At 45.5% G+C, this 18,076-nt stretch overlaps 3 protein-coding genes across 5 annotated transcripts; 2 read left to right on the top strand and 1 right to left on the bottom strand.

Moving 5' to 3' along the window:
* Positions 1 to 481: 481 nt before the first annotated feature.
* sema4e (semaphorin 4e) lies at positions 482 to 6,926 on the top strand. 3 transcript variants are annotated; one of them, XM_072364347.1, is made up of 15 exons: positions 482 to 851; positions 2,117 to 2,429; positions 2,573 to 2,718; positions 3,328 to 3,390; positions 3,477 to 3,575; positions 3,679 to 3,778; positions 3,873 to 3,983; positions 4,094 to 4,245; positions 4,396 to 4,574; positions 4,688 to 4,844; positions 5,002 to 5,224; positions 5,349 to 5,464; positions 5,561 to 5,718; positions 5,807 to 5,859; positions 6,024 to 6,926. In XM_072364347.1, the coding sequence occupies exons 2-15, from the start codon at positions 2,321 to 2,323 to the stop codon at positions 6,689 to 6,691; spliced, it is 2,334 nt and encodes a 777-aa protein (XP_072220448.1). In that variant the 5' UTR covers positions 482 to 851; positions 2,117 to 2,320; the 3' UTR covers positions 6,692 to 6,926. The 3 variants fall into 3 exon arrangements, with proteins under 3 accessions (XP_072220448.1, XP_072220446.1, XP_072220447.1); XM_072364345.1 differs by having other exon boundaries at positions 482 to 1,084; XM_072364346.1 differs by lacking the exon at positions 482 to 851 and adding an exon at positions 1,099 to 1,182.
* A 920-nt stretch (positions 6,927 to 7,846) lies between these two features.
* Positions 7,847 to 12,361, bottom strand: cactin. Its single transcript, XM_072364344.1, has 10 exons — positions 12,005 to 12,361; positions 10,999 to 11,605; positions 10,794 to 10,889; positions 10,465 to 10,610; positions 10,123 to 10,285; positions 9,753 to 9,867; positions 9,412 to 9,604; positions 9,142 to 9,264; positions 8,668 to 8,978; positions 7,847 to 8,519 (listed from the first exon to the last, which is right to left on the bottom strand). Exons 1-10 carry the CDS (start codon positions 12,313 to 12,315, stop codon positions 8,029 to 8,031), a joined length of 2,556 nt encoding a protein of 851 aa, XP_072220445.1. The 5' UTR covers positions 12,316 to 12,361; the 3' UTR covers positions 7,847 to 8,028.
* A 576-nt stretch (positions 12,362 to 12,937) lies between these two features.
* LOC140269315 (ubiquitin-conjugating enzyme E2 R1-like) lies at positions 12,938 to 18,068 on the top strand. The gene is made up of 5 exons (XM_072364357.1): positions 12,938 to 13,718; positions 13,825 to 13,911; positions 14,020 to 14,117; positions 15,326 to 15,460; positions 16,236 to 18,068. The coding sequence occupies exons 1-5, from the start codon at positions 13,533 to 13,535 to the stop codon at positions 16,444 to 16,446; spliced, it is 717 nt and encodes a 238-aa protein (XP_072220458.1). The 5' UTR covers positions 12,938 to 13,532; the 3' UTR covers positions 16,447 to 18,068.
* Positions 18,069 to 18,076: the final 8 nt, after the last annotated feature.

The raw sequence follows: 18,076 nt of genomic DNA, 5'->3' as shown, positions 1-18,076 counted from the left end.
GTAGAGTTTTACTTGCATTTTGTGGATGTTGTAAATAAAGAATTTCAGAGCCCATGCCGTGATTTACAACTATGACACTGCCTGAGGGCACACATATTCTCAACCCTATGCCAGCTGTGTGTTTTTTGGCAAAGATATTATAAAATACATAGATGATTCCTCATGAATATTTCATTTCAAAATGCGAAATTTAATCATTATTAAATACTGAAACAACTAACCCGGGATTTGATTTCTATGTATTTATCTACTTATTACTTTTGCCTCCATTTGTACAATGTAAAAAGACCACTTTGCATATTTTACGGTTATTAATCAGTGTTGTATTTGTGTTTCGGCGCAGGTGCAACATTACTACTAAGTAATTAAACGCCCACTCTTCATTAAGAACTCCCACGTGCAGGGCAAAAAAACTCCACAACACGCCACTAGGTTAGGTTCGTTCCTCCCTCCTGTTAAGACATATTTAGGCTGTACCCTTCAGCTGTTTTTACTCTTACATGGCCAAACTTGAATCAGCCGTGCCCTCCAGCGTGTGATGTAAGTATTTGTGTACGACGAAAACCTGATCAGATCATAGGTCAGTGCCTGCCAACGCCTCAGCGGCAGCTTGAAGGAAATTACAAAATAGATATATAAAAAAAAAAAAACCCTGCGCGGCCACCCGGAGCAGAAACCAGCCATTCAGACCCCTTCCGCGGCGGGATGTGAGTGCCCGGGACTCTTTGCAGCAACAGAGGACCGCTGTGCTTTTGAGAAGGACTCCTGAGGCATTAGGGAAGTGCTTTTTCCTGTGGTGTGTAAAGTGAGAAGACAGTCTCGGAACGGCACGACTTCGGAGGAAAGTAGAGGTTCGAGATAACATTTCACACATTTCACACGGGACGTTAGACGTTGGCCACGTTTTGTGGTGATTTACCTCACTTGGTGAACGTTTCCAAACAATTTGCCGCCAATTACGGCTTGTTACTGAGGAGAAAGTGTTAAAAACAAACAAACAAAAAAAAAAACAGTGCTTAAACAGGTGCTTATGTTACTTTATTTTAACGGAAGCTTCCGCAGTCTTGGGTGTGTCCGCGCGCAGGTAAGTTACTCATTTCTGTTAGTGGTGCTCGTGAACTGTTGGCTAACCTGAAGTTCCTGCACTTTGCGGTCAGCGTTTGGGTACATTTGAATTTGAAGGTATTGTGACGCGGGGAGAAAATAGCTTTAAGCGTCCAATTATACAGGAAACAGACTAGAATAACTCAGCTCCTTCCTTTAGTGTTTACTGCTGCACTCAGTGATTTCAGACCTACTTTGACTCACTTGCCAACGGGCATGTTCTTGCTCGGAGAGATTTTGTAGATAAAAATGAGACCGATGGTGTTTTAGTTGTGCTGTGTTTGTATATCATGATGGGGGACAGAAAACCTTCTAGCACACCAACTTATTGTATTTCCTGAAAGGTGTTGGGTGTATTATAAGTGTGAGTGGGTTTGTGTGTGGAAACTGGTGTCTGGTGAAGCTCGCTTTGGCCCCAGGGACAGACAGTGAAGCATCCAAGCAGGCCTGCATTCTCTGACATGCTGTGGCTCATCTTTTAGAATATCTGCACACACTCACTCAGCAGGTTGTAGTAGTACTACTGGATGAAATCCACGAAAACAACTGGCCTTGCTTAACAGCAAGGCATTTCAAGCAGTTGCAGTCTGGTTTTATGGTTCTGTTTCAGACCACCGCGTTTCCTGTGTGAGAAAACTCTTGCAACAGAACTTGGTGCAGGAGCATCTGCACCAGAATTCAACTCTCTCTGTAAATCTCTCTTTGTTAGTGTTTAGTGCGGCAGGAGAGCTGAGGTTGACATCCCTGCACCCTGCTGAATGCCTTTCATGGCCCTGCATTAACATCACTATGGCACTGACAGAATTACTGCTGTGCTGACTTTAGCTCACTCTGCCCTTTCTGGCTTTTCCTTTACTTTTTTTTTTATTATGCATTTAATTACACTTTTTTTTTAAAAATTATGTTTCTGCTCATATGCCTCCCCTGTTTGCTCCTTTGCTGTACATATTTAAAACCTTCCCTCTCTGTGCAGAATTAAGTGTGATATTCAACGCAACCATGTCTCTTTCAGCCCTCATTGGCTTTGTTTCTTCGGTCCGTGCCATCCATCTCGCCATGGACGGCCTGCTGAGCGGGGCCAGTAAAGGGGCCAGTGTTCCACAGACAGAACAGAGCTCATCACGTCATAGATGCCCCTTGCTGCCTTTCTCCCTCTATGACTGACTGTTTTGGAAACAATAAAGCATAAATTCCTCTTAGATTGGACAAAGAAGCCATGCATCCGCTGCTATCCCTCAGTGTTTTTTGGCTGCTGGCCCTGGCCTTAACGCTTGAAGGAGACTCGCCACTGGACAGTGTCCCACGCAGATATGTACCCCACCACAGTGAGTGTTCCCTTTCTTGTGTAACACTGGCTTACATTGTGTCAGCTCATATTGACTCATATAGTGTTCGTTTTGAGACACTCGTTGGGAAACAGGGTTTAATTGAGGTTGGTTGAGGTTGAGCACATTTATACTGTCTCCAGGGGACAACTCCGTTCTGTTTCAAGAGGTGGGCGTGTTCAACTACTCCACCTTGCTGTTGAGAGAAGACCTTGGCATGCTGGTTCTGGGGGCCAGGGAGGCAGTGTTCGCTCTTAACATCAGTGACATCTCCAAGAAACTTGCTTCGGTAAGAACACCTTGGTTAACAAAGCAGTCAGAGACACTTCTGCTTTCGAGCAGTGCATGTGAATGTTAAGCATTATCCTTTTCAAATGCTTATCAAAGCTCTCTTGGCTCAGAGCTGCAAAGGTTTTAGCCAGGAACTCACGTGTGGTCTTTTTTTCCCGAGCGGAGCCTCCTATGAGGCATTTGGGCACGAGTCCGATCCAGACAAACTTTGTCGTTTGAAAAACTGCTGCCCGAGAGTCTCGCCTCGGAGAAAGAAATCCATTACCTGAGCTGTTACAAAAAAAAGCTTCAAATTCTCACATCCTATTCTATCAACATTGTTTCAGTGCAACGCAGCTGCACTCTCGCTCGTGACACCCTCCGAATCAGCAAAATTCTGTCTAAAAATGGCAGAAGTTTTGTTATGGAACATTAACGCCAAATTACTTACAAAGCTGGCAGGCGAGCAACTTTGCGTAACGACACCTGAGACTTTCATTCAGCACACATACCAGCCAGCCAGCTGATTTAATCTGTTGAACCAGAACTTCTTCATCTACAGTAGACAAATGCTCTGATTTCCAAAGCGTTTTTAAAAGCAGCCAACACTGTGGGCTCATCCTTCCAGGTTGAATGGCAAGTGTCACCGCAGCAAGTGAAGGAATGTGAAAACAAAGGAAAGGACCCGGAGGTGGGTTGTTTTAGCTCTTAGCTGCATTTTCTGCCACCTGGAGTTTGCTGCGTTAAAGTCATTGTTTCTTTGAATGCATTTTACAGACCGAGTGCAAGAACTATATCAGAATCCTGCACGAGATGAGCGATGGCAGGATTTATGTGTGTGGAACTAATGCTTTCGATCCAGAATGTGACTACATGGTGAGTTAAATGTATTGTTATTTATTTCTTTATTTTGTTGTCATCATCATTATGCAGAATTACTCCAGGAGTTTTTAAAAAAAAAACGTGTTTCTTGGGGCAGTCTTATGCAGATGGAAAGCTGACTTTTGAGGGCAGTGTAGAGGATGGCAAAGGAAAGTGTCCCTTTGATCCTTTCCAGAGATATGCCTCCATCATGGTTGGTGAGTTGCAACCGTCCCGCAAGAAAGAAAGACATCAGGGAAGAAAAAAAACAAACAGCGTTGAGGTTTTCATGGTAATCTCTTGTGCTGGCAGATGATGGGCTTTACTCAGCCACTTCGATGAATTTCCTGGGCTCTGAACCGGTCCTGATGCGCAGCTCCTCCGTGTCCATACGCACCGAGTTTAAAACCTCCTGGCTCAATGGTGAGATGAGATCGTATCAAGGTGCCAAATTCATGCAACAGCTTCGCACTTCCTGCATATCGTCTGAGTTGGGGTGCTTTTTTTTTTTTTTATGTGTACGTGTATCCTAGAGCCCAACTTTGTTTCCATGGCTCAGATGCCAGAGAGTACGCAGAGTGAGGACGGAGACGATGACAAAGTGTACCTCTTCTTCAGTGAGGCTGCTGTGGAGTGCGACTGCTACAACAAACTGGTGGTCTCCCGTGTGGCCCGAGTCTGCAAGGTAACAAAGAATTAACTTCCAAAGACAATAACAAAAATAAAAAACACTTCCTCTCAGTCCACCCTTTCCGCCGCTTGATTGCGCCTCCCGTCTGTCGAGGTTTTTTTCCACTTGTCCTTGTGATGTGACGGCATCTCTTCGTGCCCTCAGGGAGATCTTGGGGGTCAGAGGACTTTGCAAAAGAAGTGGACGTCCTTCCTGAAGACAAGAATGGATTGCCCGGTGCTGGATTCCCAGCTGCCGTACGTTATCCAGGATTCATACCGCTGGTGTGCTTTCAAGCAGCAATGGAAGACCTGCATTTTCTACGCCATCTTTACTCCACAGTCGTACGTTTGGACTTTTGTCACATGTTTGTGTTAGAAAGAGGAAGTTGTCTTACTCTTGAATTGTAATTGGCTTGTAAGTTGGCTCAGATTTCCTCTGTGTGTGTGTGTTGCAGAGATACATCAGACTTGTCTGCGGTGTGTGCGTACCGCGTGTCTGACATCAGCAGAGTGTTTCAGGAGGGGAAGTACAAGAGCCCAGTCACCGTAGAAACCTCTTTTGTTAAGTGGGTGATGTATAGCGGAGAGGTCCCTGACCCTCGGCCCGGAGCTGTAAGTCTACCCAATATTCAGCCTGTGTGTGCCTGTGTCCGGATCAAAGTAGAATCTCAACACAACGCTGCGTTTTGTACGAACTGGCTCAGCAGGAAACAGTTCCTTTTGTACCCCTGACTCTTTTGTGACTCTTTTCTCTGTCTCCATTCGCTAGTGTATAAACAACAAGGCTCGCGAAGACGGTATAACTCAGAGTCTGGACCTCCCAGACCGGACCCTCCAATTTATCAAAGATAGGCCCCTCATGGAGCAGTCTATCCATCCAATAGGAGATAAACCTGTGCTGATGCGAAAGGGAGCTGCATTCACTCGGATTATAGTTGACGAAGTGCAAGATGCAGATGGACAAAAGTACCACGTCATGTTCATAGGCACAGGTGTGTGTGTGTTTAAGGTTTTATCAGTGCAACGTAACGCCAACTCGTGTGTGTGTGTTTGTATTTAATTGTACTGGAATGTGTCTGTCAGCGTGTGAATGTTATGTTGTTTTCATTCAAAAAGAGAAGGGTACGATGCTGAAAGCTGTGAACTACGATGGAGAGATGTTCATCATTGAGGAAGTAGAACTTTTCAATCCCCCAGAGCCCATCAAGATTCTTAGATTTTCCAATCTCACGGTAATTTAAAACTACTTAGATCGCATTTTTGGCTCGTTACTTTTCAGTCACTATTACTGTGTGCATGAGATGGCTATCTCTGCTCTTTGTTCACAGGGTCAGATTTATGCAGGCTCAAACTTCGGAGTGGCACAGATACCACTTGCCACCTGTGAGAGGTCCTTGTCCTGTATGGACTGTGTTCTAGCCAGAGATCCGTACTGTGGCTGGGACACGACTGAGGGGAAATGTGTTTCCCTTTCCAGTTCAAATAGGTGGGCGGCAGTCCATCCGTGTGGAGCAAGCGGTGTTAACAGCTGCTAACAACAAATTCACTAAACTTGTGTTTTGCATTTTCTTTAGAGAACTAATCCAAAGTGTGAAAGAAGGAAATGCTGCTCTTTGCCCTGCTGCTGGTGAGTCAGTGTGTGCTTGTGCAGCAGGATCAGTGCATTTACATTTTATATTTGTGTTTTTAAAACGCTAAACAAAGCTACAGGCTTTGCGAGATGCTTCATCTGCTCCGATGTGGTTTTGTCAAAATGAAAAATGTGCATGCGGGCCCTTGTTTTGATTTCAGATCCTGTGGAGCCTGTGATCAGGTACATCTGGCCAGGTGGTAACCTGAAACTCCGTTGCCTTCCATCTTCAAACCTTGCACAAATCCACTGGGAGCGGGACGACCATGCCCTCGAACCCTCAATCCGTCTGCAGCTGCTACGAGACGGGCTGCTCATTCTCAATGCTTCGGATAGCGATGCTGGCCGCTACCGCTGCCTGTCTGTGGAGCGCTCCAAAGCTGATGAGTACACAACCACTGTGGCTGAGTACCAAGTCGGCACAGACCCAAACGAAGGTAATAATTTATTGCCTCCCCAGCCTCAGACCGACGGCCCATCTGTCACTGGACTGCAGGTCGGAGTTGCCCTTCTTGTTGTTTCTCTTATTGGCCTTTTGGCCTGGAACTTTTACAAAGGCCACCTACCACTGCCCTGGAACCTCTTAAAGAGGAACGGAGAACCACCCCAGCGGAACAATGACCACGAGGCTGGGAACCCCAGCGTCACTTATAACAATGCACCAAGGCCTGCCGAAAGTAAGCCCCTGGTCTCCAGCCCACAGAACAACAGCAGCAGTAACAACAACCACACCGGTGATGGGGGGGCACTCGGTGCTGCAGAGGAGAACGATGCCCCAGCAGTCACCCTCCCACCCATGCAGTACATTGATGACGAGTCAGAAGTTTGAACAGGATTTGAAAGAACACCGTCAGCATCGGCATGCAAGCGTTCGGGTAACATTTTTGTTTCTGTGAATACCTCAGTGAGCAAAAAATGAGCCGAGTTTGAAAAGGCATAAACTCAACGATGACCTATTTCTGTTATAAAACAGCTTTTTATTTCCCCTCTTCTACATATTAAAGTGTCAGCACTTTGTATGGTTTGTACAGTTACGTCTTCTCCTTTAACAGGATTTTAGTTCCGTGAGATCGTTTTTTTTTTTCAACGCAAAGTCTGTCACTGATGTTTTTTAAACTATAAATTACAGTGGGCGACTGTGAGAGCCATACCTTCAGGTTGCACCGCTTATTTTGAGGTGTATTTAAGACCGTCATCCTTTACACGGACACACCAGAACCCCAATCAACTAATTGAGGTCAGATCCTTTTTTTCCCCCCAAAGAGTCTCGAGAGGTCAAATCCCTCAACTTTTTTTTCCCTACAAAACAAAAATGATACGTTGCTGTTGCTTTAAAGGCTTAAAGTGATAATCAGTCTTTATGGCTTTAGGAGATAAGTTCATCCTGAGCTCAGACATAAATTCACAGGTCAGGACTTTGGACCTACATTTCTGAATCTCTGTATCGTCGGTTCTCCACTTTGCTCCTGTCAGATTTGACAAACGAGCGGGTGAAAGAGTTTCAGTTTGTTTCGAAGCTGAAATACTGGATGTGGATCACCTAAGCAGTGTTGAATTGCAACAAGCTTGTGCATGAAAACCTTCCGCGTGTCTGAGGACCTTCGAGTCTTTGTACAGGTGAGAGATTCCTGCCTCTGTTTGTTTTTCATGCATTTTTCTTTCTTTTTTTTTTTATTTTTATTTCCTTCTAATTGTCCCAAGTTTGGTTGCAGATTGAGATTTTTTTCTTTTTGTAAAGCTTTGTACGTTTGCCACTGTGAGTCACGAGTTCTAACCGTTTGTATTAAAACTTCTTTTCTTGTTTTTCTAAATAAAAGAAGAAGAAAAAAAAAACTCTGGTTGCAAACTGTTTTTTTTTTTAGTCCTCAGCAAGACTGGATCCGCCAGGAATGTGAAGAAACAGATGTTTAGGTGGGAAATCATTTCTCTGCCTTTTTCAACAGAAAAACCATAAAAAAGTGAGTGTGCAAACAAAAGGTTAGAGAAAAAAAACTTTAATATGTCATTTCAGATTACAATTCCAACAGCACTGAGATCTGTAGCTTTAGCCCTGCTTTTTCCTTTATAGAAAAGCAGCTAAAACACTACGACGAAGCACAGACTACGGTGTGAATAAGGTAGAAAAACCCAGTCCCTGAAGATTTGGTCCCTGCTCGTCTGCACCCTTCATCTTCTGTAGCGATATCTCTTGAAGTGGAACCACAGCTGGAAGATCCCGTTGGCAAACTGACAGCGGAAGCCGTGTCGATGCGAGTACTCCCACTCCCTGTTTACGATCTTAAAAGCAATGTCCTCGTACGGCGGACCAGCGTGGAACCTCAAAATCCCAAAGTCCTTGTTGTCGGGGCTGGGCTCGAGGAAGTACTGAGGGGTGGAGCGCTTGTCGATCAGGTCCGGGTAGAAGATGTTGAACTTGTAACCCTGGACGATCTTCGGCGGAGGGTTGTCGAAGTCGTAATGCGTCTGGTTGTACTTGTTCCACTCGAAGCCCGTGTGGACCCTGTTGAAGAAGCGGGGTTTCCTGGGTCGGTATTTGTCTGCCCACAGGTACATTTTGCCTGTGACGGGAAACTCCACGCTGAACTGAGCTTCGTCGTTGCCCATGCCTTCTCTGGCCCGGCGCACGAAGGCGTCTTCCGCACTTTCGCTGGCGTCGCCTGACGGGGAAAAAAAAGAAGAAAAAATAGTTTAGAAACAGACACCTGCATTACTTATTCATTACCACGCACCATATTGGTTTAATCATCGTTTCAACGGTTAGTTTTTTCCCTTTTTAACCCCTGAAGCGTGTACGGAGCCTCATACCGGTGACCTGCAGCTGCCTGCGAGCTAACTGCAGCCTGTGGATGTCCTCCTCCGGGGTGATGGTGTGAGTGTCCAGCGGCAGCTCGGAGGACGTGAGCAGCGTTGGACTGTAGCGGCCCGAGTCGTACTCCGCCTGGCTCTGCTGGATGAGGTCCTCTTCGGTCAAAACAGCCTCCACCACCTCGTCCTTCCCCTCTTCGTCCTTCCCTTCACTCTTCTCTCCTCCGCCCTCAGCTTGGCTTCCTGCTGCAGATGTGGATGGACCTGCCCCTTCGTCGTCGTCTTCCTCCGTTTCTCTGCCCTTTGTTTTTCTGGAGGATGCGGGTGTATAATATGGGTTATTTTAAACTTATCTTAAACTGAGGAGGCAGCGTGTCGCACTTATTCAACACAGATCCTCAAAAACAGCACAGAAGTGTACGAATAAAACGGTCATTGCTCATCTAATTCAATTCCTGTCATACTGTAACTCACCCTTCTTCATCGCTTGTCGACTCCTCTTTGATGATGGGGAACAAAGGTTCGCTTTCAACCCCCTGTTCCTGCTTCAGCTTGAACAGCTTCTGGCGCAGAACGTCCTGGTGGCGCTCTCTCAACCTGGGGCACAGGGGATGTAGATTTAGCCACATCGCCTTTAATTCACAGCTCACGTGAAGAAACGGCCACCTATGACGGCTTTATTGTGCCAGCGTGAGTCTGAACGAACTAGCGCGGCGGCGGCTGCTGCTGCTGCTGTATTCACACCTGGCTCTGGCCATGTAGACTCTGACTTGCTGCAACAGACTCTCCCAGTAACCGATATCAAGATTGGAGCCTCCGGCCCGAATCTTCCCCTCAATGTTGAGGTGCAGCGCCTGCAGCTGACTGTACGTTTTTCCTTTGAACACACACTGAACGTCAGTGCTCACAGCCGTGTTGATGCCCTCACGACGGTCGCCTGGAGACAAAATCCCTTCAATTAGCCAACAATCACTACTGCAACCGTAAGCTGTATATGGTTTGGTAAATAGCTGAAATAATAGAAATTAATCCGTATATCATGGGGCCTCCTACTGTAGCACAGTGTCATAGAAAAACGACGGTACCTGGTCCTTTCCCAGAAGCCTCCAGTTTTCTTAGTTTGCTGATCTCATCCTCGGTGATGGTCGTCATGTCTCTCCAGAAGTCCACATTCTTGCCTTGCTCGAGCTCCATGTACACCTTTCACACAGATGAGATTCACTTTAAGAGCAGCAGCTGTTACCACACAACGGCCAGTGTGCATGACACCAAACATGTCCGATGGGTTTCCACTTCAGGCCCGGGGCTCATTCAAGGTAAGAAAAAAAACTGGGTCTGGATACGATCGCATCGCTGTTCATCAGAACTCTGATCACGAGCCCACATTTCTGCAATTCTAGCCTAAGGGAGTCGAGGGGGGAGACTTTTTTTCACTGACGCAGAACAGCCACAAACCTTTATGTCCTCCAGCAGGTCATCCATGTCGGTGACAGTCAGTCCGTTCAGGAAGGTGTACGGTTCGTGCATCTCCACGGCCAGATCGTCATCCTCTGCACTGATGTACTTCGCCAAAAGGTCAATGGGCTTTGCACGGCCGTCACGAATTCTAATCTTGGACCTGAACGCACAGCGGACAAAGCGTACGATGAAGTGGAATTAAAAGAATGTATAAGGAAGCAGATTTTTCATTTGGTCAAGCTGCTTGATGATTATTTGACAATGTTGCTAAGTTGGTGATCGGTGGCAAAAACCAAATTTCGGCAGTAGAAATATGCAATGAAAATAAAGTATCTGCACCTTAGTTTGGCCTGCTGTAGATGGAAGTTGTCTTCCTGTTCAGCCCAGGTCTTGAAGTGCTCTGCCTCTTTCTCTCGCTGCAGCATTTCCAGCTCGGTTTCTCTCATGGCTTTCTCTCGCTCCCGCTCCAAACGCAGCTGTTTCACCTAAACAAGCACAAAGCCAGTATCGTTAGACTCCTCACTTGCGGTGTCTCCCAGTATTGCGCCTCGTTTGGCCGAGGAAAATACGCGGCGGTGCTTTTTTGGTGTTGCCGTCAAAACTCATGTGCTGCATCGGCGCTTTTGTAAAAAATCTTTTCAATCCAAAAACTCTCCCACGGTTCATACCTTCTGCAGCTCTCTGCGGTTGTCCTCCTGAATGCGTTTGTTCCTATCTTTGAGCTCCTTCTCTCCCAGATGGCCAATGCCTTTTTTATCCAGCGCCTGATAAATACACACACAAAGCAAAGAATCCCAGATGAGAAAAACGTTTTCTCAAAGTCAGGTTGAGACATAGTGTGCAACCGTCCAAAGTTCTTGGAAAGGAACTCACCTTCTGCCATTTGAATGACCCCAAAAGGTTGTTGTCACCGAAGGGATTGTCTGCATTGGTGTATCCCATGTACTCCTCACTCCAACCCATCTTTTCTCTCCTTTTCTTCTCTTTCGCTTCCTTCTTGGCCAGTCGTCTGGCTCTCTTCTCCTCTGGCGTCTCCAGAGCTTTCAACATCTCCTTCTTATTTTTCCTGTCTTCTTTTTCTTTGATCACGAGACCCTCACGATCAGACCCTGAACTCTCAGACGACTCGGACGAACTGGAACGCCGGCCCCCTCTGTTCCCGTCAGCCCTCTCTCTGCTCGTCTTGCTCCTCCCTCGCTCCCAATCTTCGCTCCTCTTTCTCCTCTCCTGGCTTTTTTCTCGGTCTCCTTTTCTCTCCCGGTCTCTGCTGCTGCTCTTCCATCGCTCTCTCTCCCGCCGTCTGTCTCTGGCTGGACTCCCTCTGTCAGGGCTTTTTCTTCTTCTTCTCCTTTCTCTGTCACTACTTCCACCTCGGGAGTCTGAGCTGGACTGGGACCTTCCCTTTCTCCTTTCTCTCGATGTTCCACTACGATTCTCCATTTCCTTCCTCCTTCTCATCTTGGAATGATCTGAATCAGTACTGTGACACAAAAAACAGAATGGACATGGGAGAAATACATTTGTCCTTTATTGTTAAGCGATATAGTCAGAAAGGAGAACAGAAATTATTTTTAATTATTATTAATAATTAAATAAATTACAACTGAAATGCCTTAACAAGCTGTGCTGGATTTTCCATCTCAAAGTAGGTCTTGACCACTCAGGTCTTTAAATACGATTATCTCATTGTTGTTCTCGGCAGACATCGGAAAAAAGTAAAGTCCCTATCACTGCAGCCAATGATCTGCTCCTTTTTTACTACCTGACACCTTTTCATTTGTCTTACCGAGCAAACTCGAACTCTGTTGCGTTGCAAAAAAAAAAGACAAAAGCTATATAACCTACTAAAACCATTATAAATTCAAATTGTGAAACTCACCTTGGTGACCGAGTCTTAGACTTGCTCCTCTGACGGTGTGTTCGGTGCCTCCTGTCGCTCTCCGAACCGCTACTGGACCCTGATCGGTCCTTGTGTTGAGGCCGACGTCTGACCGGAGAGCCATCGTTCGAGGCCCTGCAGCTGCTGCTGGATCTGGCTCGGCCACGGACGGTTCTTTTAATGTCCGGAGACCGACTGCGGCCTCTCCTTTCATCTGGAGATCGCGACCCGCTTACTCTTGACTTGTTCCGCCGATCTCGGCTCCGACTTCTGGACTTGGAGCGCGACCTGCGTCGTGATTTCGAACCCATCACGAACTCTCTGGCAGTTTGGGGTCCGACCGGAAGTATGTCGCATAAATAAGAGGTATGAACGACGAGTGTTTTGTGTCCTCACGGGTCAGAGTTTACTATTGTGTCGGTAAAATAATTATTTTCTAAATGCGTTGTTACGTGGGTGTCAAAAATATGCTAATAATCTGTCAAATTGCACGGGTTCAAGATGAATTACTCAGACAGGCAAACGCCGCCTTTAGAGGGCTTTCTATTAAGATGGCGCAAAATATGAACGTCATAGATTAGAAACTAAACTACAAATAAATAAAGTGGATAAACGGGGTTTTCACTATTGGATAATAATCATATGCTGAAATAATTTGAGGCTGAGACTATGTCAGAACAACTTTTACCAACAAAACTGAAATTCGTATTTCCAAGACGTCAGATAGAGGCAAATGTAGTTCCATGAATTGACCCTCAAAAACAACTCAAGAAATAATGGTCACGGCTCCAACGTATTCCTTGGTTAAATTTGACATCGTCTTTTTTTATAAAGGTAAATAATTCAATGCGTCAACACATGGCTTCAGTTGCTCTTAAATACAAAACAAATGTTTACATGTAAAAACAGGACTACAAGTCCCAAACAACACCAGGCGCCATTGCCTGTTTTCAGAGTACTGGGGACCCCTTTCAGCAACATTCTTACCAACCCACAGTCTTTTGTGTGAACTGTCCAAACTACGGTTCCGACTGTGAACGTCGGAGTTATCTTTCGGTAAAGTTTTAGATGACTGCTTGGGTTTTGCTCTTTTATTTGGCTCTCGTATGCGGTTAGAGAGCGTTCCTGCAGCAGTGAGATCAGCTCCAGCTGGTCGGTAAAGCTGAGCTTGTTAGCTAGCTTACATTAGCCAACAGCTACCAGTAGATTTACGGCTTATATCCGTGACTGGGTTGCCAGATAAATTGACTAAAGCTAGAAGCGCTGGTCGGCCACAATGATTTGGTCGGTCCAACCATTTCTGCGTGTTGACATTGATGAATAATTAATCGGACCTGGGAACACATCAACGCAACCGTTGTTTTGTCTTTTGCGCATCAGGACGGGTTCGGCCTATTTTATTGTCTGTGGACTTCGGAAACGTAGAAGTTGTGGTCGCTGTGGGTAGTTCGGTTAACTCGGCCGTGTTCGCGTAAAAGAAACCGTCAGCTGTCCATTCCAGATTATCTTGAAAGCTACTCAGGTTAGTATGGCGCACCACGACCCCTCTCATGTAGCCAGTTCACAGAAAGCACTTATGTTGGAAATGAAGAGCCTTCAAGAGGAGCCTGTCGAGGGATTCAAAATAACTTTGGTGGACGAAGCTGATTTATACAACTGGGAGGTGGCCATTTTTGGACCACCAAACACTCATTATGAAGGCGGGTATTTTAAGGTAAGAGGATACTAGATCTTTATGGACCACCAATGTGCAATTCTGAAACATTACAATTGAAGGCACACATGCACAGTCACATCTGAAGGTTCGTTTTGTGTCCTAGGCTCGCATCAAGTTTCCCATAGACTACCCATACTCCCCACCTGCCTTCCGCTTCCTCTCCAAAATGTGGCATCCCAACATCTATGAGGTGCAGTATCACAGCCTGACTACCACAGTCTCACGCTTCCTCTTTCTGCTGTGTGTAATCTAAAGAACTCCTTCTCACGGTGAAAGGCATTGCTTTCCTCTGTTTCAGAATGGAGACGTGTGTATCTCTATATTGCATCCTCCAGTGGACGACCCGCAGAGTGGAGAGCTGCCTTCAGAGAGATGGAATCCTACCCAGAATGTCCGGTCAGCAAACTCCCTCGTCATTATCTCCTCACGCACGTCTCTCTTTTCTGGTCCTTCTTTGTCCTCTCTCCTCCACTTGAATAATTCACCCCGCTCAGTCCCTTATCGCATGACATTCGTTGTTAGTGGCGTCATTTTCACAAGTTACATAAATGAACATGGAATCCATACCGGGGTGTTCAGCTCTACTAAACCCACTTCACTCTTAGTCCCAATACAGTTGTTGTACCGTGGACCTAAACAAATGACAGTTTACCTTGCAGCAAATCAGAGGCATTGTCGAGCGGTGGCTTGGATATCTTCATAGCTCTGAGCATTTTGTCTGTGGTGTACCCATTTATTTTACAGGTGACAGGCATTGTCCCTTGAGGTACAATCTTCTCTTGTAATGGCTTCTTCTCTCTCTGGATCAAAGCCCAGGGCATTAAATATGGAGCATGTGCGTCAGGGTAGTCTGAGCACGTACTGAATATCAGTCTCTGCATATACATTCAGGTGTAATTCAACTTTGGCTTACTTTAGACCATCGGTCTATTATGATTTCAGTCAGATTAGCTTGTTTTTGTTTTTAGTTTTCTTTCTCTTAATTCAATGTAAACGTGTCCTTCGGTGCTACAATTCAGCCAGAAACACCTCCTGGGTTTGGAACTGTAGGTCTCTATAGGGGAGGTTATAGATATAGCTGTGTCTGACTGTAAAGCATGCATTCGGTGATTGTAAAGTGTTGGAGAGTAGCTGACAGAAAAAAAAACAATCTGTTTCTCAAATGACAAAACGCATTGAAACATTTCAGTTTTTACTCAGGGAAATTGTTATAGGTGTTTCATTCATTTTTAACTGCTCAATTTAATGTGAAAATGTGATAAATTGTGTCCGATCTGAGATGGATCTGAGGAAGTCGGATTAAATATTCGACATTTGCATTCCCATAAATAATTAGTCTTTGTGTCCTCCTTAAAATGGCAACAACCAGGCACCATGTGGCTCATCTGGCTGAAGCTTCTCAAAGCAGGCAGCTTGGGTTCGTGTCCCAGCCTGTGGCTGCATGTCATCCCCATCTCACCCTGACCTCCTCCCTGTCAAGCTTCTTTCAAAATGAATACCACTAGTGCTAAAAAAAACACGTTGATAACAATATGAAGTAAGATGAGATGGCCGTGCAGTGGGTGCCGCGCTAAATGGCCGTTCTCCTCCGTGTTTTCTTCCAGGACCATTTTGCTGAGTGTGATCTCGCTGCTGAATGAACCCAACACATTTTCCCCCGCTAACGTGGATGCCTCCGTCATGTACCGCAAATGGAGGGACAGCAAAGGCAAGGACAGGGAATATGTGGAGATCATCAGGTAAATAATCGCACTTTTTCATTTTTTTCATTTTTCCTAACCACACACCATGTTTCCTGAAGGCTAAAACGGCGAAGCTGGTATAAATGATCCTTTCCCGTTGCTCGTGTGACCCGAAAAGAAACTCATTACAGTTTAAACAGTAGGAGGCATAGTCCACAGAACAGATGTAATTAATTTCCAAGAGACATCGCTCTGAACATATTGCACACTGTATGTACTGCTGAGTTCCACAGCCTCTGTCAATGTTCACTTTAAAAACTCATCTGTGCTCCTTTTAAGATGTGCATTTTAAAGTTTGTGCTTAAAACGGGGAAAAAAACACTCTTGTGGTCCTAAAATCGCTCGACTCTTTGACTCCTTGACTTTTCACCCTTTTCCCCATTTAGCGCATGACAATAAATATGTTAATGAGCCCCGCCCACCAGCAGCTGACAGTAGTCTTCCCTCTTTACTCCGACTCTGTTTACAAAATTTGTTCAGGTTAATACATTTATCATTGGGGTGATTCAGAGGTAAAAGTTTGAACGATAGAGCGACTCTCAAGGAGAGGAAGCTGAATTAGACAAGATCACGTGCAGGTGGAAGCATCAGAACGGGAATGTCTTCTATTTTCCTCTCAGCCAATGCCAGCTTCTGGTTGTAGCTGTGCGAGCTTCTCTTTCCATCGGTTCCCCGTGGTGCAAGCAGATTTCTAAACCGAACAGCCCCAACCCTCTAATGGTCAGGGTTGGTCCCTGGGAATAGTCTCTGAAGCCTTTGTCCTCTTCCTCAGGAAACAGGTAACGGCCACCAAGGCGGAGGCTGAGCGCGATGGCGTGAAGGTGCCCACCACGCTGGCAGAGTACTGCGTCCGCACACGGGCCCCAGCACCCGACGAAGGCTCTGACCTCTTCTACGACACGTACTACGACGACGACGACATGGAGGGCGGGGACGGCGACTGCTGCTACGACGAAGACGACTCCGGCAACGAGGAGTCGTGACATGCTTTTCTGACTGAATCTCGCTGACGTACGCTACTCCCTTTTCTCTGCCCGGGTTGCCAGATATTGTAGGTTTACAACCAAGACAGATTGGAAGCTTCCCTCCTCTAAACCAATAAGAGCTTTTTTTTTTCTCTCTCTTTCTTTTTCTTGAGCCTCTGGTTTTGTTTCAGAGGTTAAAAATGATGCCTCACCGTGGAAGGGTTCAGACCTTAGAAGATTTGCACCAGCACAGAAGTCACCAATTTCTTCAGTTTTTGTATACAGTCCTCATCATCACCCAAAACCTTACTTTGGCAGAACAAATGCTCGCATAATCCTTCTCGGTTGTTCAGTCCCATGTCTAGAATAATGTATTGTGGGGTATGAACCACTTTCAACGATAACGTTTGCACTGGTGCAAGCTCTCTCTCTCTCTCTCTCTGTATTTCTTTAATTGTAACTGGGTGTGGTTCACCTGTAGTTGGTCTCAGTGGTGAAAAAGATCGAGGATCCCAGGCAGCCTGTATGTGGGCGAGCAAAGCACCGCAAGTATCTGATTTTTCCCAAGTTTTCCAGTTGTCTCGACCTGAATCGGTCGTCACGTGACAGTGTTTTCAAAGTTCTCCTGCATGCCAGAACACCTGCAGGAGTGTTTTGTCTCTTACTGGAGGACCGCTTACCTGCATCATGTTCTGTGATAACAGAGACTTGTGACGATGGAGGAGGACTGTCTGTCTGTCTGTCTCGTCTCGTCTTGAGGACCAGCTGGCTGAGTTGGGTGGGTTCCTCTCAGGCGGACGTTTTTACTAACAGGAAACTGATCTTTGCCGTGTTTTTCTTCTAGTTACTGTTGGACGTGTTTCTCTGTTGCTCCCAGTGTTGGGGTCGTGGTGTTTGAAGTAGCTCAGATTAAAGAGTTGTGTGAGGTGACCGAGCATTTTAGGGGGTGGGGGACAGAACTAGATCATGAGAGTTCATGATCAGATGGACCCAAAGACCTGCAGCAGTGTGTAACAAGGCAGCCCAAAACATTTTGACAAATGTTTGTCGTACTCTTGTCTTTGTTTGTATTTTGCTTTCTTGCAAGCTTAATTATTTTAGTCTTTTTTTTTTTTTTTTGTTGGACATTATGCCTACACTGTTTACTTAATGACTTTTATGGTAAGATATTAGGCTTGGCAAGAAAAAGAAGTGTTTCTTTAGGTGTTCAACTAAGAATGATCAAAGTTTTTCAGACCCACTGTGTTATACTTTTCATGACTCACCTTAGTGTTGATTTAGGGTGAAAGGGGTTTTGATATTATTTTAGAGTGTTTGGGTGTCCTGTGTGTGTTCATTGTTTGTTTGTCGTAAGCCCCCCCCCACACACACACAAAAAAAATCAATATGGTTTGATTTACTTTAATTGGGACATCATATTGAACTTCTCAGGACAAAATTACATGTGACAAAAGAATCGAGACAAGTGATTAATTTTCTCTTTCGATGGTCTTCAGAGTTGGTTTACAGCTTCTGCGAGAACCGTAACCAATATGCACACTTTGCTGTATGAATGATCACTTTAATGTTTTATTCACCTGTTGTTGTTTTTTTTTCCAGCTATTTAAAACTGAAAAATAAAGATGAATTTGAAAGAAAAATATGCTGT

The sequence above is a fragment of the Leuresthes tenuis genome, unplaced genomic scaffold, assembly GCF_036924035.1.
Source record: "Leuresthes tenuis unplaced genomic scaffold, fLeuTen1.0.hap1 SCAF_14, whole genome shotgun sequence".
Lineage (NCBI taxonomy): Eukaryota > Metazoa > Chordata > Actinopteri > Atheriniformes > Atherinopsidae > Leuresthes > Leuresthes tenuis.
This window is presented reverse-complemented; position numbering and strand designations above follow the sequence as displayed.